This window comes from Ochlerotatus camptorhynchus, unplaced genomic scaffold (assembly GCF_037179485.1).
Source record: "Ochlerotatus camptorhynchus isolate MF236.1 unplaced genomic scaffold, CSIRO-AGI_Acam_v1.1 ptg000277l, whole genome shotgun sequence".
NCBI lineage: Eukaryota > Metazoa > Arthropoda > Insecta > Diptera > Culicidae > Ochlerotatus > Ochlerotatus camptorhynchus.
This window is the reverse complement of record NW_027040766.1, coordinates 3,393,211-3,416,157: the sequence shown is the minus strand read 5'-3', so window position 1 is coordinate 3,416,157 and position 22,947 is coordinate 3,393,211. Positions and strand designations below refer to the sequence as shown.

Below are 22,947 nucleotides of genomic sequence, written 5' to 3'. Positions count from 1 at the left end.
GCGACGATCTGGCTGCAATGGACGACCAAGACGAGAGTTTCAACTTCGATTTTAAAGCATGCGAGTACGATCTCCTAAACAACGCGTTTGCTGGCTTACAGTTTTTTTTTATGAAAAGCTGTACGAAGTTTTTATCGAGCATGTACCTCGGAAAAGGCGACCCATTACCTCAGTTTTCAGCAAACCATGGTGGACTACCGAGCTGAGACACCTCCGGAATAATCTCAGGAAATCACGCAAACGGTTCTTCTTAACAAGGACTGATAGCGACAAAGTTAACCTCCGCGAAGTGGAAACGTCGTACAAGGAACTTCTTTTCTCGTCATATAGAAACTATGTATTGGGAATTGAATCTTGTGTGAAACAAAACCATGCATCTTTCTGGGATTTTGTTAGGAAACAGAAATCTTCCACCCGGATTCTATGTAACGTTCATTACGACCACGACGGAACTCATGCTTGCACCAACGCTGAAGCTGCTGACCTGTTTGGCTGTTTGCGACGTTCTTCGAGAGTGTGTTCACTAATGTGTCACCTGTACTTCGACATGACAGCTTTGCCCATATTACTACACATAAGATCACGCTTCCTGTTCTCCAGTTTTCTTCAGAGGAAATTCAAAAATCTCTTGAAGATGTAGAAACGACAGACGGCATTCCTCCACTATTATTGAAAAAATGTTCGTCCACACTAACATCTCCAATCGCTCGATTGTTCAACCGTTCGCTGCAGAACAGGACTTTTCCAACTGCGTGGAAAACGGCATCGATAGTACCAATCCATAAATCTGGCAGCTGTCTGGGGTGTCTAAACTTTGCTGCCTAAGCAAGGTTTTGGAAAAGTTGGCTTGATATTTGTCCGAGATAATCGAGGAAGAGGCATTATACAAGACCGTATAATGCCTCTTCCTCGATTATCTCGGAGAGCCAGCACGGGTTCATGAAACATCGGTCTACAACAACAAATCTGATGTGTTACGTCACCAAACTGTCTCGTGAAATTGAACAAAGAAGGCAAGTAGACGCGGTGTATATTGATTTTGCTAAAGCGTTCGATACTGTACCGCACATTCTAGTCACTGATAAAATGAGGCACATAGGATTAGGAATATTCCGAATCAAATCACAACCACCTTGATAAAAGTTGACGAGGAACAGGCCCCATCTACTGCTGTAGTCAAGCAGAAGGGGAAAATTAGGGGAAATATTGAAACATGTCAATATTTGTCGACAATATTTGCATCAATATGATTGTCAATACTTTTGACAATCAAGCTGAACATTGCTTTAGGTCCTAAGTAACATTGACAGATTCTCTTCGTCGACTTTCTCTTTGTATCCCCACGACCATGTAAAGTCATTCTCAGATATTTTCAGCTCACAGATCAATAAAAGAAGCTTTTATCTAGCATCTTATACGACATACATAACAAGAAACGGTTTGGTGCTCAAGTTATTAACGAAAGAGAAAGTCGACGAAGAGAATCGATCAACGTTACTTGGGACTCAATGCAATGTTCAGCTTGATATTTGCCCGTGTGCTGCTTGCTTACCGTATTGTCATTAATGTTGTCAATATTCGTATATTGAAATTGACCGTTTTTTGTCAACATATTCTGCGTATTGACAAAGGGAAGTGAACATCAGCTTTTTGTCAATACTTGTCATCAATCATCGTCATCAATATCACCTTTTCAATAATATTGTAAGTATGTCAATTTACTGTCAATATATTGATATGTGTAATGGGCGCTTTAGATTTCCCCTCTTCCATCGTAGCGTATTTAATCATACCGAATAAATGGTCCATCACAACTATTGCATTGATTGAACCGAGAACTGAAATTGACACGAGTTTGTAGAATTTAAATATGACTGATGGTTTCTAAATGACGAGAAAATGAATCGAACATTGATAACACATAGTTTTATTCCACTAGAGACACAAATCACTTCGATTCTGTAGAGAGATTACATGTTTGCCAACATTTTCTCCGCTTCCTCTTTGGCTCGCTTATCATCGTCGGTTCTGTTGTAGATATAAAAAAAAATAGAACCCATTACGATGTGACTCACTATCTTATCTTCTAAAAACACCTTCCGAATCTTACCTGAGTATTCTAAGGTTAGCTAGCTTTAAAAGATACGGTTTTGCCGTATCAAATTCCTTCTGGTCAAAATAGATCTTCCCGATGAGGTACTGATTGTAGTAGAAAAAGTTGGGCTTAATCTCCTCTGCCTTCAGCAGGCACCTAAGCGCATCGTCGTACGTTGGCCGCACCAGTTCTTTGTTCAGCGTGTACACAAACTTCTTTTCGAACCAATGCAAACAAAGCAGTTTCTCGTAGAAACCTCCCTCCAAGTACCACACGAAGGGATCCAATGGGTCCAGTTGATTGGCGGTTTTGATGTGAGAGAGCACATTGACCAAGGACATGATCTGTTGCTTTGGTCCGGAGATTCCAGCCTTTTCGCCGAGGAATATGGCGTAGTATTTGTGCGAAGGGGACGCATTGGGCGATACTTCCAGTAGTTTGGACGAGATGTCGTAGCCTTCGAGGATTAGTTTATCCGCTCGTTTCTTATCCGTTCGATACCACTCTCTGACCAGACTGTACAGAGAATTTGCCAGGCGACGAAGAACTTCATATTTCGGGGGACTCTGCAGTTTTGATCGATTTAAATAACACTTCGCTTCAATCTTTGATCACTGTGGTTGGTCACTTACCATGTGCTGTCGAAGCAGGTTGCAAGCTTCTTCAAATTCGCAGTTTTCAATGAATTGATCCGCTTTGTAAATAACTTCGTCTAAATCAGACATGGTTTCAGATATGTGCCACCAATCGATATGTTCCACCACCAATAAATTGAAAACCTATGTATATATAACAGCTTGTATGAACCTCGTGGTGTCTTATCTCCAACGAGGTACCAACATGGAAATGTTTGTCAACACTGACTGGTTGTAATCGTGACTGACTTTGTAGTAGCCGATGACACTCTGAGCGAACTTCACGCGACAACTGCATACAGGTGAATGATTGCGGGCGGCGAGTGTCGTTAGGACTTAAGTACCGTCATGCCGTGTTATCAGACTCATGCACGTATGGTTTACGTGTTTGGTGACAACTTTGGCTTTGGTGGCACAGGTGACTTAATCTTTCTGCACATTTTTCGCATATATGTCATAATGAGGTAAAGGACCTTGCCAACCAAGTGATGATTTAGCCGGTGTCTTTTTTTTTAGTTTAAGCTGATGCAAATTTTATTTTTCTTTTATGCCAGGAGGTCTATGTAAGGACTGTCCACTTCTATGGAGTCTCACTTTTAGAATGTCCTTTGAATAAGCATTTAATTTAAATCAAATGCATTTAATTTCCATCGTTTGCATCAACCATTCAGTGGGATGTGAACATCGAAACAAAGTATGTGCTTTTTCGGTGACACTTATAAATACACACATGCCTCGAGACGAAGATAAACAAACACAACAGGAAAAGAAAACTCGGAGTAGAGAACTCACAAAAATCTCCCTGCAACCTTCTCTGACAGCAAAGAAACTCTCCAACGGAATCGTGCAAAAGCTCCTTCCGGAATTTCCCCTGCCAATATCAAAATCACGCAAAACCTGCTCCGCCGAGAACGCGAGACAACTCCGCCATCGGAAATCTCCACCGGAATCATGCGGAAGCTTCTCCACCTAAAACACGAGAAAATACCGTACAGATTTCCTTTCCGTTAGCAGCACCGAAAATCACCACCGTGAATGCGAGAAAACTCCGTCGAAACTGGAATCTCCGCTGGCATAATCAACAACCTCCACCATGTGCAGAACCTCTTCCGAGAACGTGAGAAAACTCCGTTAAAATTCCCTGGAACCTCCGCTGGTAGCATCATAAATCGCCACCGAAACCGTATGGAATTTCGTCCGCCTTGATCGCAAGAAAAAGCCATCGAAATTTCGCATTTTTTATGCATTTGTAATATATTTATTTGTCAACATCAACAGACTCAATGTAGCCCCAATGTATTTTATTTAGTCAAACCAAGTCAAACGTAATCCTGGTGGATGAACCCTTTATCAGAACAAGACAAAGTTCCTAAAATCTTCGTTGGCAGCTACTAGAATCGTCTTCGAAAACATGCACGGCGAATGAGAACGACTCAAATTTGAGTTTAGTTCACTCATAATCGCCAAAAGTACAGGAACTCAGCGATGAGTTAATTTGCCTCATGTTTTCCCAGGTTTTTTCAGGATTTTCCAAGGAAAAATTCCCGAATTTGAGAAAAGTAAAGATTGGATTCACTCAGTCTATTGGTACTACTCCGAGACTGAATAAAATGTTCGTCAATTTCATCATTTTCCGGCAGATTTTTTAGGTTTTCCACAGGAAACCATGGGACAAATTTTACTCATCGCTGAGTTCCTGCACTTTTGGCGATTATGAGTGAACTAAACTCAAATTTGGGTTGTTCTCATTCGCCGTGTGCAGAATTTAATTCGCCGAGAAGGCAAAAAAAAATCCGTTGAAACTTCTAGGGTTGTGAACCATTTGCCGGGTTAAATTTAACTCGTGGTTAAAAGTGACATTTCGAAAGTAATTTTCTATGTTCGAAAATCCCTGTGCTGTCGATCGACCGGTTTTCGAGAAGAACTTAGCCAAGGTTGTCAAAATTTAACTTCTTGTCTGTCAGAAGTAACCACGCTCGGATAGCAGGGTTAATCGATAACTTTCCATCTGTCAAATTTTAACCAAAAGTTAAAATAATCCACCAAATGGTTCAGAGCCTATAGGAACTCCCGCTGGCTAGGGTTACCATATCAAAAACTTGAAAAGGCGGACATTTCATTTGAGGTTTGGAGATTAAGGAGGACAATGATTCCCTTTCTTAACATTAAAGGAGGACAATGATAATATGTGCGCTATCACAAAATTGATGATTTGCAAAGGTTCAATTGAGATTGTTCATAACTTGTAGTCGTTACTAATTCAATTTATCTTATAACTTTTGAAAAATGCATCAAACTAGCCTTCATAATTCACTTTTGATACTTGGAAATGATCTAGTCTAGTTGATTTGCATGAAAACTACAGCTTTACAGCATTAAAGCCAACCCAACTTTTATCAAGATCAAAAATTAGGATACATGTCATCGCTGATTGAAACCAACATGGAATATCTAAGCAACCTGTTAATTTTACCATTGATTGACTAAGGCCGCTGCCATAGTGCCGAAGAGGCGCAAAAGAGTTCCTATTATTGATATTATTCCTTACATACGATTTCACGATTCGCGTGCCTCCTCGCTCTCAGTATGGTAGCGGCCAAAACAAATCAAGCGTAACTATTAAAATCGACGTATCTGCTTTTGTAAACAATCTCTTCAATCGACAATTTGTCTTAACTGCTAACTCACCCACGCAAACGAACATCATCATCAGGTAGAAGACACTTTCGCCTATCTACTAGCTGGTGTTGTTAGTTTCTGTGAGTGAGCTTGCAGGTGCCACAAATCGCCGATTGAAGTGATTGTTTACACAATCAGATACATCGATTTGAATAGTTAAGCTTAAAATTTCTAAAATCCCATAGAACCAGAACGTCAAAATCGAACACATGCTGAATTTAAGGTTCAATTTACTTTGATGCTTTTTGGAAAATTTCAAAAGCAGTTTTTTCCAACGCATTATTTCAGATTGCAAAAAGCTCGCACTATTCGATTCCTTTTGATAGGGTAAATGTCGGCTTCGGCACCCATTGACTGTTTTCGGCAACCAAAATTTAAACGTTAATTTCACTATGTTTTCCCATCAACTCACTTCCCTGAATGCATCCAAACGATTCTTTAGTCTTTCAGCTTCAATCTGATTGTATGTGTACGTCTGAGCAGTCCTGTTATGGCAGATTTTTCTTCAAATGAAGCATACGTACTCTAAAATGAGGTCGATTTCAAGTTGCCGATAATAGAACAGCTGGTTAACACGAAGTTCTAATGGTAAAGTTGCCGAAGAAAACGAGGCTGCCGACAATAGTCACACTCACCTGAGAAGTTTGGAGCGTTGTAAAAACGCTTTCAAACAGTTTTGAAGAATTCTGTCGATTAAAATGGATAGAGAAGCAAGCAGCAGATGAATGTAAACCAACAGACACGTCATATATGTGCGTGACGCTGAGAAAATGCTAATAGAAGTGAGGACACTGCTTAGATTGACGAGAATACGTAAATTCCCCTATTTTACACAAAATGACGCGAGCTTTTTGCAATCTAAAATAATACGTCGAAAAAAACTGACTTTGAATTTTAAAAAAATGCATCGAAGTAAATTGAACCTTTATCTGTGTGGCTGTGTTCCATTTGGTGAATTTGAACATAAATTTTACAGATAGAACATTTTAAAATAAACCAGCTATTGTAATGTTCGAAAATCCCTCTGTTGTTGATCTTCCGATTTTTGAGAAATTGTTTGTCAAAATTAAATTAATTCCTGGTTTGTCTGAAATAAGTCTGGTAGAATAGCAGGATAATTTGTAAATTTTCCATCTGTCAAATATACGTTAAAATTCACCAAATGATTCGCAGCCTAACCGTAGGGAGTTGACAGCTGTAGTATACACCTAGTCCCACCATCGAATGGCATTTCCTAGATAAGATGAGGTTGCGACACAATTAAACAAATAAGCTCTGCAAACAACGCTCCTTGAAAACAATTTTATGAATATGTTACTGGAACAAAATGCAAGGATTAAAAAGGAGGATGTAGAAAAAATATTGAAAAAGGAGGCTATGTCCTCCTTTAGGATACCATATGGTAACCCTACCGCTGGCAGCATCCAAAATCACCGAAATCACGCGGAACTTCGTCCATCGATAAAGGGGGGAAAATGCCTGGAGCTTCCGTCTGCAGCATCCAATCTCTTCACTGTTATCGTGCAGATCCTCTTTCGCCGACAATGCGTGGAAACTTCGTCGAAAGTCTCTGGGAACCTCCGTTGGCAGCTTCTGAATTTTCCAGGGGAGTTTCGACGGAGTTTTCAGATATTCATTGTTTCGAGAGATTTCGGTGGAGATTTTCGGTGCTACCAAAGGAGGTTCCAGTGAGCTTCGACGGAGTTTTCTCGCGTTTTCGGTGGAGACGGCTCTGCACGATTCCGGTGGAGATTTTTAATGTTGCCACCGGAAATTTCAACGGATTTTTTCTGCGGAATAATTTTCTCAAGTCAAGAGTGTGGATTTGAGCGAACCGAAGCGATCAACTAAACAGGACAAAACTTTTCATGCATACATGCATGTATTAGTGGGAGGTGTCACTTACAACTACACGCAGCCAAAAATGCACTGAGAAAATGCATTTAATTTTTTTGTTATAATAAATGTACCTCAAGTCGAGCCTCAAGTGATCTGCCCCTAGGTTGTGCTGGTAAGACAACAGCTGTAAAGGGGGATCCGTAGACGTGCTTGAAATGCACAAATATGCAGAAGGAACCAAGAAGTTTGTCCCAAAGAAACCACCTAGCAGAAAGAAAAGTGTGAGGAGTGATGCCGGATCCGAATCTGGAAAAGGAAGTACCAATGAGGTCAGCCTGGAGGAATCCCTAGACCTGTTGCAGCAGGAGAAAAGCGCAAAGGAGAAAACGCTGGAGGAAGAGAAATTCCTCCATGAAAAGCGATAGGAGGCTGAGCGGAAGATTTTTCAAACCGAGAGTTATCTTCTGTCACTCTTTCAACAAAGATTTGGCTAGATTGAGGATTTAGGGATTCAATTATTATTTTAGTTAAGCACGCAAACGATGTAGAATGAGCTACTTACTAGTTACTTAGGGTAAATCAAGTATATAGCGTTTAGGAACAAATTGTAGGTTAGCAGATTTTAGGATCAAATTGTAGTATCTAGATTAAGCAAATATAGGGTTATTAAATTCAATATTTTCAAGAATTCCACCTCCAACTAACCTACTTCAGTAGCTAGTTCACTACAAATCACTACAATTTATTTAAACGATAGGTTCTTACTCCGACCTAAACTCACAGCTCTGTTGAACCAAACCTGACGTCTGTCATTTCTGACAGCGACCGTTACCATAGCTCTCCGAATCTCCCTCAGGGTTGTCGCTGGGCTTGGCGGTACATGGTTATCCCGATATTCCGAACAGCCATGATCCATAAATTAGACGTATATTATTCACGTTTTGAACACTATATTCTTCTTCTTCTTCTTCTTCTTCTTCTTCTCCTTTATTTAACGTCGGTCTCTGTTCGGCAATATAGTGTCAATCACCAACGGACATCGATTGCCAAACTATATTAATAATTTTGATCCATAAACCTTGAAAAATTGCTCCATTACTGCGTAACTACAGGGGTTACTCTAAATAACTAGGATAGGCAAATTTTTGGTCAACTTTGGAGTGTTGTAGCTTCGTCAAATATGATCCGATTTTAAATCTTTCAAAAGCATTTGACTGAAAAACTAATATTGTTCTACGGTGTAGCAACGAAAATAATCCTGGTCACCGGATACCGGAGATATTCCGGGGTTCCGGAGGGCTTGTCTAATTTGCTAAATTTTTGGTGAAATTTTATATATGATGTTGGTTAAATATATATACTTTTAGTGAATACAATGAAAGAAGAACCATTTTTAAAGCGAATCATATGCCAAGAACTAAAATCGGCTTATAATCAACCGAGATATGGCCATTTCCCTGGAATCGGTTCTGGTGAAGGGTTCTGAATGCGGGCAGATCATTTAATCACTCAAAACATGCCGTGCGACAGCTCTTTCTTCATGGTTTCTCGTCAATAGACTTTTGATAAACTTTAAATGCATCATTGACCACATTGGCCACTCTCGGAACATCCAGTATGCCCCCGGGGGAACCTGGAGCAGTGGACAATTGCATTTTTACACCAAAACATGCCGTGCGACAGCTCGTTCTTCATGGTTTTTCAAGAATAGGCTCTCCATAAACTTCAAATGAATCATTGACCACATTGGCCGCTCTTGGATTCACGGGATACCCCCGAGGGATCCTGTAGCAGGGGACAATTGCGTTTTTACTCAAAAACATGCCGTGCGACAGCAAAATCTTCGTGGATTTTCATGAATATGCTTTCTATAGAATTGAAGTGGATTATTGACCACATTGACCTTTCCAGAGTCACTGGAATGCCCTGGGGGGAACCTGTAGTAGGATGCAATCACATTTTTACGCAAAACAATGCCATTGGGGAGCTCATTCTGGTATTCTGGTATTAGGGCATTTTTATTTTTATTCCTCTGTTACAATATCATCATGAACAAATTCTTCTTCAATTTCATCGACTGCTTTCATAAATTCCTCCAAGGCATTGAAGTTATTAGTATCGACTACTGAATCACTTACAGAATTTTGAAAAATCATGAAACTTTTCACGATGTCGTGATAATCCAGGGATACTTTTTTCTGTCGTCTTTTTGCCATCCAAATCGAACTGATCAGTGGGTCCGATTCATTAATGGCACGAATAAAGACATCATGTAAATTTTCTACTCTTGATCGTTTTCTTGCATGATGGGTTCGATATTTTTTCAATTGTTTATGTGACTTTCTGCTGCCTCTTCCGCTAATGAACCAAGTGAATGTATGATTATTTCTCCGGCATGAGCGAGAACTTTATGCACGGTTGCAGGAATTTTGTACCAATCATACAATTTAAGAGAGAGCCTATATGTTTCCTTGCAATATGCATCAAATTTTCCCGGGTTTATTGGCTCTTGGCAGTTAATAGCAATTAATATATTCCGGAAATTGAAAATTAACTCTTCATCAATGTTCAGCACGGAGCTTAAAAGCTTGGGATTTCCAAATGCTCTTCGACAAACGTTTCCTGTAGTACTGGTACCTGCTCCACCCGATCGTGGTTGATCTACTCTTACTCCAATTTTTTCGTAAAGCTGTGTCGTCACATGTTTTTTTCTTTGTTCATATAGTTCTTTAAACGGTTTCGTTACCTTCCATTTTTTGATATCCATTCTGTATGAAATATGCAAAAGGCATTCGAAAAATCTTATCCAAGCATGAAGTGGAGATATGCCGTAATGCAAGGCTTCTTCGTTTGATATAAATCCTTCCTCGAATTTCTCTGCATCATTCATTACATTTGGTGTTGCCCCACATATTGGACAATTCTGCATCGACGAATTTCCAGTGATATAAGTTAAGACTTTTCCGTCTATCATACTGAGGACAAAATCAAAATCAACAAGTATAAACTTGTCGTTTGAGAGTTCAATTTTCACTGGTGTTAGTTCACTCATTTCTTTTTCTACATCCTGTTTTGTAGCCAGAATAACTTCTTTACTCTCTTTAATGAATTCAAGGATGAATAACCTACAAAATCGAATACTTTGAGGCATGAGATTAAACCACATAATTTCCTTTCGATCATTGTACATGAACAACTGAATTGGTGTTAAAGTGGACGAAAATACATCTGAATCGTCCTGACATCCTTCTGGTAGCACTTGATGATATTGCGAATATCCTGTTGATCCGTCCATACCCCAGCTACATAGAAGAACCAATTCCGTAGAAACTAGATCGTTGCTATCCATATACTCGTTGAGCTCTGCATCAATTATTTGGACGATTCGTTTCACTGTATTTTCCATCAGCGCCTGGAGTTTCACTCTTATTTTCAATGCACTTTCTTCGATGAATTCACTAGGAGGGGCGCATATTTTTTTCACTGCTCCGATCACATAGTAAGGTGGAAATCTTGAAGGTGATTCACTATGTATTACTTCGTATTGAAATCTACTCAATCCAGCCTCGATAAGTACACTAAAAGCCTCTTCTGGTGACATCATTCCTCGTTGATCAGTTAGTTGAGCCAGCATGGTTTTAGAGCTTTTTTGGTTTTTTAAAATATGCTCAATAACTTCAACTAAATTAAAATCCTTTCGATTATAAGCGGTCCGTCTTGCAAATAACAAAGCTTTCTCGATGGTATCGAATTTTGGATCAACTGCTTCTTTATCGATGACGCGACGCGACGTTTTCCTCTTTCACTCAAATCCAAGAAAGTTTTTGAAGGTCATCCACGTTTTGTTCCCGAGGCCGAGGTTGAGGCAACACATTGCTCCTGTTCGATGAATTCCTCGATGCCAAATTCTCCATCAAGCCAATTCCGAAAATACGACTCAAATCGCTCTTTCGTGCTTAGCTTCATGCCATTTGTTGATGTATTTAGTAACGATTTTATGGATCGTTTACGTTTTTCCACCGAGATGTTATAATTTTCACAAATGAATTCAATGGCTCTGTGAACATTGTCACTATGGCTTAATTTTGCGTCTAATAGATTAATAATGGTTCTATTATCCATGCTCACACTTGGTCTCAACCGTAAATTTGAATTACACTGTAGTAGTTTAAATAAAAGCTACACAAAATACACTATGGCTTCAAATTGACACTACAGTAGGTTAAGTACAGACTTAGGTATAAATTAAACTCATCCGCGCATATCCGTAGGTACATACTTACGCATATGCTTCTATAATCGTCATAACCCAGGTACTTACTTTAGAATAAAGCATAAACGAATGTAGTTTTACGTTCATCCAACAGTGAACTTTGTGATAATGATGACTTCTTTTTGTACAAAAGCTTAAGCCCTTTTTAAAAGTTGGTCATGAAATATTAGTTCTTCAACAATATTTTTCGCCTATACCAACCGAATATAACTCCAAAAGTTGCAAAATAATTGTTGAAAAAGTTTGTTTCCAAGCCGGCTCTTGTACAATTTGAAATCTCCCATAATAACCGAAAATTTTCAAATCGCTTATATTTCCAATGGGGCAGGTTGGTTCAGGCAAACTCTTCAGTATTTGTTAGAGTACACTCAAAACTTCATCCAGAGCTGAGAATTAACCTGGGAATGTGCGAGACTCGAAAGTTTGTGATCAATAAAGTTAAATTTTCATTAATTTTCAATTATTTTTTTTCTATTTTTATTTTTAATTTTTTTGTCTCCATCAAATTTCCAAATGGATTTTATTTTCGGAAAGCTTATTAAATTACCTTTTCAACGATGTATAATGATGTGGTAGTTATATGATAAATAGTGGATGAAATTTTATTTGAGTGGTAGTGTATTTTTGCGGCAAAATTTGTACTTTTCTTACTCTTTTTTGACTTCTACATCCGATATCTCAGAAACTAAAACTGCTAGAAGCTTGAAACTTTCAGATTCTCTTAGTTGAAATGTTTACTATCGACCAAAAATAACGAAATAAGGATTAGTGAAAGACGATTTTTTGATTTTTGACCGCCTGATATCTGATAGTGCATGTGCTCTAAGAAATCGAGCAACTCTTAGAACACTGACATTTTCTGGAACTCCGGGAACACATTTTCTACAGAAGAACTAGAAGAACTTCGGAGACCTGGCAGATTATGAAAATGTTTTCGGATCGCTGCAATGAAACTTACACGGTATTATTTTCGTATATTTTTATTTTAAATATATACCTTCTAATCTTGTATAATAATTATTACTTGCTTCCGCGTTACTCCTTCGCCGTTTTTTTTTTGTCACTGATTCATAGTTACTAATCGTTTACCGTCTCTGCTTTGCTTTCATTACAATCGTCCTATCTCTGGCTCTATTATATTTATTACTTTACTGTATAAGTGTGTGTTTGTTTGTGTAAGACTGTAATGTGTTGTTTATGTTTTTTTTTGGTTCCACTTGGTAATTTGAGTTGTATTTTTCATTTGTTGCTTTCAATTATATGTGTGTTTCCATTTTGTTTTCCCTTTGTTTCAGTATTGTTAAATTGTAATAATTGTGATTTAATATTAAAGTAATTGATATCTTCTTTTGTCCTTCATTGTAAAGAGATTTTGTTTAATATGCTTATTCCACTTCGCACTGTTTCTCTTCTTTAACTTTTTTTTTTGTAAATTTTCTTCCTTTATCGTTTCAAGTATAAAATACTTTTCTTCCCTTAAAACAATTATTCGTTTTTTTTTGCATAACTTTATACAGGTATTTAAAAATAGCCGCCGCAAAATGCGAAACGCGTTCGTTTTCTTCAATTTGTTGAAATAGTATTTTAATTTTCATTTGCAATATAATGAGATTCCTTCATGTTCAATAATAGGTGTGGGTGTTTATGCTTTTAAACTTAACCACTAGAAATTGAATTGCTATTCTTCGTTATTACGAAATCCGCTTCTTTCCTTAGCAACGCGTTTTATCTGCGATCCGAATTTTCTGTTTTACGTGGGAATTTGTAATACGGTGGTGGTTGTGGTGGTGTTGGTGACGATGGTAAAAGAGACACACAATTTCCGCGTCTTTCGGCGGTCGATTCCGGTTGAAAGTAGACAAAAGAAAAATTTTATCAAGATTGTGTGGGTTTCACATTTCTATCATATAAATAGATGTTAACGTTTACGTTACTGCGGTTTTCACACTTATTGATGGGATTCTTCGCTGATTAGTGTTGCAGCTCTATACACGGTATAAGAGAACTTTTTCAGTACAAGTTACGAAACCGGACTAAAAGTGTTACGTTAAAATACACGTCTTTCTAACTTCTTTTTTTTGTTACTGTTGTTGTTTTAAAAAACGATTCTAGCTTGCCTTATGTTCTGGTTGTTTACTTCGATTAACTCTATATTGTCAAAATTGTTGGTGGTGCGCTTCGTTAATTTTTGTTTTGTTTTGGTTTTATTTTCTGATAAAATGCTACACAATACGGGATTGAGATTGAGAGAGTGTTCGGGGGAGATAGGTGGTGCCATTGTTTGTCGTTTTTGTTTTTCTTTTTGTTTCTGTTTCTTTTCAGCACGAAAAGGCACGATTTTTGATAAGATTTTATACTTGATTCCTTACAAACTTCCAGCGTCGTTTCACCGCCGTCGCTTGCTGCGCTTTCGATTGTTTATGTTTGCGTCATCTACAATATGTGGTATGGCTCTCTATAAGCTATATTTTGAGGTTAGGATTCTCTGCTGTTGACAGTTCTGAAAAAGTCTCTTCTTCTCGGTAGAGGTGTGTTAAAAAAAAACTCAGGAAACTGAACCAATTGAAATCATGTTTTCCGATGCGCGGGAGAAGGGTTGAGGAGGGGTTTGACTGTTTTCTTCCTTTTTTTTACTAAATACAACCTATTTAACAAAATAAATAATCCACACACAAAACATTTGACTAGATTCCGATTCATCTTGTTCTTCCCTTCTTTGCTCCGTTGGTATTTTGTTTACCTTTTTTTGTTTTTGCTAGCAATTATTCAACAAACAAAAAAAAACTTGTTGCTGATGGTTTGGTTGGTAGGAATTGAAATTTGAAAGAAGAATGAACTAAGAAGAAATTTTGCGAAGTTTAGATACGTTTGCAGAATTTGTATGTTTTTCCGGAGGAGAAATTTGTATCCAAGTTTCAAACGCTTAACAGAACATATCATCGTGATTTTCTCGATTGAGTTTTTTTTTTGTCTCTTTTTTATGTATAAATAGTTCTTTTAGTATGTTTATAGTAGACTTTATAATTGATAAATATCACTAAGGTTTAATCGGCAATAAAAGTAATAAGTTTTCCGAATGCCGCATCAGCCAACTTGGTGTATTTATCGTTTAAAATTGAAATAAATTTTCTAATATGAAGGTTTTCTGCTTAGATTCATATGCTTATTGTTCTTGACGATAAAATATATTAGCATTCTTTGAGATTACTCGTTGGAGTCTAAGTGGCCGTCAGCTTAAAGAGGTTAAGTAAACGTGCCGCTTCACGCTCTCTTGATAGGTTTGTTTTGGTTCCTTTTTTGGGTTTTTGCGTGAAATGTATTGCTTTTGTGTTGGTTCGCTTATTGATTGATAAAAAGGAAATGTTTAAAATATGTTTATTGCAATGATAGTTGCATTACTTTCCCATTTTATAATAGAATAATTTACAACTAAGTTTTTTTTTTCTTTTATTACGAATAATGATAATAATAAAAGTAATAATAATCGAAGGATTCTGTTTAAATGTTACGGTTCATATGTCTTAGAGTTGAGCTTTGTTTTTCTTCATTACTTAGTAAATAATAAGTTTTGACCGTATGAACTAATTTATAATAAATAGGTTAATTTATGGTGTCAATATCAATAATAATAATAATAATAATAATCTTTCGATCAGTAAATAATTGATTACTTAAGAGCTACTATTTGCATAAGTACTAGATAATATCTATATGTAAAAAAGAACTGCCTAGCTAATCTAGCTGCTGCCGCTCTCTGTGTCTGTCTCTGTCATTGTAGTGGTTGATGATGACAATTCGCGATAGTGCACCTAGCGTCCGCTAGGGTGTGCTGCGCGTTTACTTCAGATCTTGTCGACTCCGCCGCCTAGCAGTGCCAGTAGCGACAAGGTAGAGGACGATTTCGGTAAATATTATTGAAGTCTTGCCTCTTGTAGTGCGGATGCGGCCGCAGCACCAGCTGCATTCTGGTATGGTGAGAGTCCGGGAAACCCACCGGCCGCTGCTGCAGCGGCGGCGGCTCCCTGGGGTAGCGTTGCGTATGTGTACGGGGCTGCCATGTATTGAGCGGCCGCTGCGGCGGCTCCTGCAGGCGGAATAGCATTAGCATTAAACTTACCATTGTTAGTGGATTGACCATTGAATAGCCTACCTGAAGCACTGGCAGCGGTGGCGTATGGGTACGCTTCAAACCCACTATATTGGCCAGGGTAGGGTGCAGCGGCAGCTGCTGCAACGGCGTTCTAAAACGAAGACAAAATTTCGATTAAGATCCTTCAAGAAGAACATTGAAACGTCAACGCCTACCTGGTATTCGTAGAATTGACTAGTGGCGGCCGCGATCGCAGCGGCATGTGACAGCTGGGAGGCAGGAATTTGCATCAATCCAGAGGCGGCTGCTGCGGCGGCTCCCGTTGTACCGGCGGTTGTACCCAGATACGGCGTTCCATAAAAGTACGACTGTTGCACTCTGTTGGAAGGTATGGAGATAAAAATGACTTCATTAGTGACAAACGACGAACATCCCGTACAAGGCGAAAACTACAATCAAAGAAGAGCACTAAACTCGCACATCCAAAACGGCAAACTTTGGATTAAGTTATGGAAATCAAAAAGAAGAAAAAACGAAGAAAAGAACGCCCAAACAAAAACAGTAAGAAACTAAAAACTCTCTATATTTTTCTGCTCGCTTCTCAACTCACTCGCCGGCACTCTTCCGTGCGCTGGAGTTCGGTCAGAGTTCGGAGTGTTTATTTATATTGACTGTATTTTAGGTGTGGGAAAGTCTAACACTTTGCAGTGACACGCCAAAAAAAAAGTAGTCTATTCGTTCTATTTATTCAGACCAAAAGTAAGTACACCGAAAAACAACACGATCCCTCAGAGAAAATAAGGAAAACTAAACCATAAAAAAAGGAAACTGAAAAAGTAAACAAACTAAAAAAAATCGATTAACAAAACAAACAACAGCAATAGCAACAAAGAAAAGAAAAAGAAAACTGGGAAGTCGGGAAAAACACAAGAAAGGTAAACAACAAAATAATGGTGAGATTACAAAACAATAACAAACACGCACACGCAACTTTCTTTGTTTATCTTCGTTTTAATCTTATTCACTTTGAGCTATAGTACTGCCGTAAGTTTCTGCGGATCATATAAAGCTTCAGTCATACTCGCGTGAGTGTTTACGTGTGCTACGACGGTTCGGGGCTCCAACTGTCAATCAATCGATGTTTGCAACGCGCGTCAACCAAGGCTGAAACGTTTCGGAGGGATGTCAATAAATTTAGGGCACACACAACTGTTTCAGGGGTTCATTACAGGTTAAGTGATTTGTTTCGATACTTATGAATTTGTTTCGATACTTATGATACAAAATATCAACCCCCCACCCACCCACACAGACACGTGCCTGGCATTCGTTCATTTTGAAACGACTTGAAAAGCGCCGCCTTCTTCTTGATTGTTTCATTTCGCCTGCTATGATGACTGGACCGACCTAAAGTAGAAGACAGTCATATGACGACGACCAATCCAAGCAAGCCGCGCGCCGCAAAGAGAACAGAAGAAAATCATCGAGATTCTTTTTTCTTTCTAGCTGTCCCTTTGTAAAGACTCATTCCCCCCACTTGAGTGAGGCGATAGAGATCGCTCGCTGTACAACGAATGATAGAAGGGAGTCAACCTCCGCCTTCACGTTTTGTCACTCGCGCAGCAAAAGCGACTGTAATAATAACAACAACGTCAAGCCGCATGAACAATAACAACAACACGGTTAATCTGTGATGGTGGTGGCGTTGTTAATCCGCAAGCTGTTGTCGTCAATTATCGCCCCACTGTTGTCAACGTCGCCATTTTGTACCGCCATTCATTCCCCGAGGGGCAGACCTTCAAACGTTCATTTCCCTCGAGTGCTCCTCTATCGGACCCCGCCAAGACTACAAGACAAAACCAAGTCAAGACATGTACGACATGCGAAAAAAGCGGTCTTCTTAATTGAGTTGAAGAGATTTTCCCCATCGTCCTACCCCCTAGTCTTTTTGGTATATCTTTTCGCTTGTTGTTTTCAGTGGTTGTTTTTCCTCGTGACACACTCACGTCACACCGATAGAAGCGAGGACGACGACGACATGTGATTTTGCGTGGTCTAACCACTTCTCTATCTGTCACTCGACACTCCACATTAGATATTGAGTACCCAGGAAATTAGTACCCTCAATTCGAATCGATTTTAAATTTAAAGTCCTCTGTCACCTTCTCGAGCGCAGCCAGAAACCAATTAATAACCCTTACCGACATAAATCTCTATAAATTCGTCCGTTTTATGCATGTTGCATCTGCAGCTTCTTCTTCCAGGTTTATGTAATTTGGCGTATGAAAAACTGAGTCACGACACGGCGACTAGGATTGGTTTTTGGAGTGCAGTTCGGAGATCAACCCATCGGTGACCGGCGGCCTTTGATGGACCGTTGCCAGGCGATTAATATTGATGGACTTGACGTTTGTCACTTCTAGCACTCTCTTCGGGGGGTCCTTCGATTTCGAAATTTACAAATCACAGCTGGTGATTCATTCCGCTTCGAATCGTGCCTATAATAGCAATTGCACGAAAAGTGCAGATGATAATACCAAGTTTAATGGACCACGATGATAATATACAACACAGGAAAACAGGGCACAGGTACATACGTGTCTCCATGTGGGCGAGAAAAGCAACACCCATTTGAACCGGCAATTATTGGTGTGTCGTTCGTTCGGAGGTTGGTTCGTCGGTCATGATGAATAATTGACAATATTGCTTGCTGAGTGTGCGAGCGCGGTTGCGCTTCGCCTATTGACTATTTCCCCCCACCCCCCACATCAACTTCCCTCGAAAACCACGAGCAACTGACGTTGGGAGAGGAACACAATTTTATGTGAAAAAATCTTGATGGTTTGTAAAGTTGTAAAAAATTTCGGAGGAGTTTTACTGCAAGTTAATTGGTTGAACAATTTGGTTCTCTGTTGCAAGCTAACCTTATGCGAAGAAAATAAGGAATTTCCAAAGGATGTTTGGAGAGTTGTTTAGAGGCAGTCGAGAAGTCTTTCTACCTCACTTTCTACTTAGTGCAGTGGATCTCAAACTTTTATCGATTGCTACCCACAGAAGAAATTCCATAAGCTCGCGGCCCACTTTTATTGAATACGCATGTTGTAAAGCGAATATGACATTAAGTTCTCCCAAAACAAAATTTAAAACGTAAAATAGAACCTTCAAACTTTATGACTGTTTGAAACGCAAGTACAGAATGGCATTGAAAGTTCTTGAAATTGTAAAATAGCAATAACAAAAAATACAAACATGGCCTCAAATTGCTGCAATGGTTTTTTTTTAACGTCCTAAAATTGAGAATTAATTTTGAAAACATCTAAATAGCCTTGAAAAATTTGAAGCCCAAAAATTGATTAGCAATCGCTTAACTTAACTAGCTTACTACTACCTGAGTGGCTTTAAATAGTTTTAAAAACATCTTAAACTACCAAATATTTTAATAATCTTGAAAACGACAACTCTCATAGTCGGGCCTTCAACCGCCGAAAATGTAAAAATGTCCTAGACTTTCCAAACTGGATTAACAAATTCCGAAATTGTGCTAAAACACCGAAAATGGCCCCAAAAATGTAAAAAATGATCCAAAATGTCAAAATGGCCTAAAACACGCCAAAAATGGCTTAGTCACGTTAAGAGAAAAAAAAAAACTACAAGGGATAACCCTATGGGGTTGTACGCAATGGTGACGTAGGACTACGTGGTCTTATATAATAAATCTTATTTGTTAACTGCAGCAGGAGCTTGTGTTTTGTGTAGGAATAGGAATTTGAGCGGGGTTCTATCTGTTTATACTCTTTAGCATGACGCGCTTGACATAGATGGCCCACAGCGACTCACGAAGAGCTACTGATTCCAATCAATAGCGGTGCGGCTTCTTCCTCCTTTTATGGATGCCCATGTGGGCTGCAGCTTACTGCCTGCAGGCAGCCTTTCGTTGTGTACTGGAGAACACCACCACAGACCACGCGGTGAGACCGGATGGAATTCAACTTTGAAATCTGTGTTAGGGAAATCGCTTTTCGCAGGCAATCGGTGATATTTTTAATTATCATAGCAACAGTTGCACGATCGTTTAATTTTCAATAGTAACATTTTGAAAGATGATAAAGTCTTAATTTTAACAGATTTGTAGCAAGCCTATCGATTGCCGTATTAAGAATTAAAATCCATCATCTCTGGATCAAAATCAGACCACTTTCATGCCGCGACCGACTTTGGTTTTTTAAATTGCACCTCCAATGTTGCCTTCAAGAACATAGTATGTTAGATTTAAACATATCTAGATAGAGCTGGAATTAGGTGTAACAGCTTTTGTAAACAAAGACTTCTCTCAATGATTTTTAGGAATTCAAGGCACGCCCACGCAAACCAACATTACCGTTGATTTGCGTGGGCGAGCCTTGATTTTCAAGGCATCATCGAAAGAAGTCAATGTTTACAAAATCTGTTCCGCCCTAATTCCAGATCTATCTTGATATGGAAACTGACATACGATTGAGCAGGCTTGCTGAAACTCCCCAAACTCACTGGAGGTTTTAAAACACGCTTGTCCTGCGAGTTTAGCCAGCTCTCACTTTGAGTGAGTGGCGGCAGGAATATGGAAGAAGTAAACAAAAACTCCTCAAGAGAGAGGGAGAGTGCACTTCAGCGAGAGGATGATTCGACGTGAGGTGCGCTTTTCGAGACTCCGGCTGACTTTTTTGTTCGACGCAAGAAGCTCAGAGTTCATCCAGAGTGAGAGTAAGAGCGTGTGAAAGAAAGCATGAACATGAATGACAGCAAACCTCACTCTCATTTTATCCCCCTTCGCTCACAAGCTCTGAAGCTCAGTTCAATGATTTGGCAGTAGGCATTCTACTCCTCAGAAAAATGCTACGCTCGGTTCATTTCAAACTCACGAGCGAGGCTCCATCAAGCCTGCAATTGAGACTTTCACAAATGTCAAAAAAATACTCTTTTATAAATTTATGGTGGTCCTGAAAAGGACCGTTTTGTGGTTGAGTAATGCTGAGCCATTAGTGTGTCAAACACATATGAGGCTGATGAGTTGTATGTTGTTTGGAATGTGGGTGACGCGCTTGGCATAGAAGGCCCACAGCGACTCACGAAGAGCTACTGATTCCGATCAATAGCGGTGCGGCTTCTTCCTTCTTCTATGGATGCTCATGTGGGCTGCAGCTCGCTGCTTGCAGGCAGCCTTTCGTTGTGTACTGGAAAACAATGTTGAACGCCACGCGTCAAAAGCCCCGCTACTGCTGCTGTTGCTGATGCCGACGACTGGACACCACCACACACGGTGATTGGATGAATCCGATCAGCGGTTGAGGGCAGCTTTAATAGCTAGCTTGCGGGGAGCCTTCCGTTGCGTATTGAAGAACACCACCACTCACCACGTGGAAATCGCTTTGTCGCAGGCAATCGGTGATAATTTTAATTATCATGGCAACAGTTCTACTTGCGTGTAATTTTCAATAGTGAAGTTTTGAAAAATGATAAAGTCCTACGGATGCGTAGAAAGATTTCTGATCGATTGGTGTTAAAAATATTAAAATTGGTTCAGGGGTAGCTGAGTTATTAACGTTCAAAATCTTTTATAATTTTGCTACATGTTCCATTTTCGGTTTTCACAAAGTATATTCCCATATAGAAATCAGAGTAGTCCTACGATTCTCCATCCCTTCTATTGGCAACGGTGCACTTCAAATGACTTCCAGCGAAATTTTCACAGAAACTGTGTCGGCTACGGTGACCGCTTACAAGACTGTTGGCAGGGCTTTACAAGCGGATGTTTAACCCGGATCATAAAAAAAAAGTGAGAGAAGAGCATGGAATTTCTTTTGAAACATTTTGAGATACGGAGAAACTTGATTGAACTATTAGAGATTACGGAAATTTAAAAGGGATTTGAGAAAAATTTCATGATTTAAGTAATTGTGAGATTTTGTGGTGATTGGATCACACCATTTGAGTAATTTGCAATATCGTTGCTACTCCTCGAACTGTGACTCGCAGCAATGTTTTAGGGGATTTTTCTTCTAGAAATTTGAGAAAAGAAAGTTTATATTAATGCTAGGTCTGAAAAAAATCTAAAATGTATTTCCTCATTTTCTAAAAATCTCTGGAAAAGAATCCCCTAAAAATGCTAGACGAAGTGATCGATTCAAATGGTAAATCCAATAAACGACTTGTTTTGAGCAGATAAAATGACGTTTACTACCATTCAAATTTCGAAATAAAACAAAATTTTGAGATTGTTTCTTCTAAAGGGTGTCCCACATCAAATTGCATCACGGAAAAAACGCTGTAGAAAATTACCTAGTTGACCGATCCTTTTCAAACTTTCAGACAATAACATATTTGTAAGCTTTTGGCATATTTATTTCATTTAACCGTACGCTCGCACCTTACGCTTAACTCCACTCATTAGGTTCTGTACAACATCTGGCTGCAGCTTCTTCTGTACGGAAACCCACTTTTTCTTCATGTCTTCCTCAGATTTGATCTTCTTGGGATGCTTCCGAAGTCCAGTATTTTTCGATGGGCCTTAGTTCCGGTGCGTTGGGGGGGGGGAGGGGGGTTGGACTTCATGCCCTTGGGTACGAGAGTGACCCTGTTGGCTTCGTACCACTCCAGGACAACATTTGAATAGTGCCACGAAGCTAGATCCGGCCAGAAGATCGTAGGGCCCTCGTGTTGCTTCAACAGAGGAAGCAGACGCTTCTGTAGACACTCCTTGAGGTAGATCTCCTCGTTTACAGTCCCGGTAGTCAAGAACGGCGCAATCCGTTTGCCACATCGCTTGCCAAATCATGTATTTCTTGGCAAACTTTGAAAGTTTCTGCTTCCTTACTTCCTCCGGAACATCAAACTTGTGCTGGGGGCAGGCATGGAAAATCATTTGCATTCATTTCGTGCATTCATTTACATTAATTTGCCGCTAACTTTTTTCATCAACAGCATTCCGCAAAATGATGTATATAGCTTTTGTAGGTTTTGCTATTAGCTACAACTTTTGGTTATAACTTAAATCTGTATCTCTGATACATGACGAACCAGAGCGAACAGAAGCCACTACTGTTTTTCAGTGAATGTATTTTACATTCACTGAAAAACAGTAACAAGTTCTGCCCGCTCTATATCACGCTGTGTGAGTCAGTTACGACTAATATCGGCCGGTTGGCCGATAACTTAACCGCGTGGAGAATGGCCGCTGCCTCAGCTTAGAACACCGAGCATTGGGTCGGGAGCGATCTGCTCACAAGCAGACCATCTCCGGAGACCCCCATCCCCCCATACGCTCCAGGAGAGAGAGCCGTCGGTGTACCTAACATAACCT

General features: G+C 39.4%; 2 protein-coding genes across 3 annotated transcripts in view; both read right to left on the bottom strand.

The window, feature by feature from the left end:
- Nucleotides 1–1,938: 1,938 nt before the first annotated feature.
- LOC135706412 (regulator of microtubule dynamics protein 1-like) lies at nucleotides 1,939–3,011 on the bottom strand. The gene is made up of 3 exons (XM_065228020.1): nucleotides 2,728–3,011; nucleotides 2,111–2,661; nucleotides 1,939–2,028 (listed from the first exon to the last, which is right to left on the bottom strand). The coding sequence occupies exons 1-3, from the start codon at nucleotides 2,818–2,820 to the stop codon at nucleotides 1,971–1,973; spliced, it is 702 nt and encodes a 233-aa protein (XP_065084092.1). The 5' UTR covers nucleotides 2,821–3,011; the 3' UTR covers nucleotides 1,939–1,970.
- A 9,474-nt stretch (nucleotides 3,012–12,485) lies between these two features.
- The window catches only part of LOC135706339 (RNA-binding protein 24-A-like), a 251,447-nt gene continuing 240,985 nt past the window's right edge, over nucleotides 12,486–22,947 (bottom strand). For both annotated transcript variants that reach the window (XM_065227957.1, XM_065227956.1), the window contains exons 5-7: nucleotides 15,827–15,989; nucleotides 15,672–15,762; nucleotides 12,486–15,605 (exon numbers count right to left, since the gene is read on the bottom strand). In XM_065227957.1, the coding sequence (XP_065084029.1) occupies nucleotides 15,433–15,605; nucleotides 15,672–15,762; nucleotides 15,827–15,989 (427 nt within the window). In that variant the 3' untranslated portion in view covers nucleotides 12,486–15,432. The remainder of the gene's footprint in view (nucleotides 15,606–15,671; nucleotides 15,763–15,826; nucleotides 15,990–22,947) is intronic.

What these genes read in the sequence shown, in the direction of transcription:
- LOC135706412 (XM_065228020.1), bottom strand. Translation starts at nt 2,820, where the DNA reads ATGTCTGATTTAGACGAAGTTATTTACAAAGCGGATCAATTCATTGAA. An exon ending in ACCTGCTTCGACAGCACATG is followed by an intron (nt 2,662 to 2,727) that starts GTAAGTGACCAA and finishes TCAAAACTGCAG; the next exon opens with AGTCCCCCGAAATATGAAGT. An exon ending in GCTAACCTTAGAATACTCAG is followed by an intron (nt 2,029 to 2,110) that starts GTAAGATTCGGA and finishes TATCTACAACAG; the next exon opens with AACCGACGATGATAAGCGAG.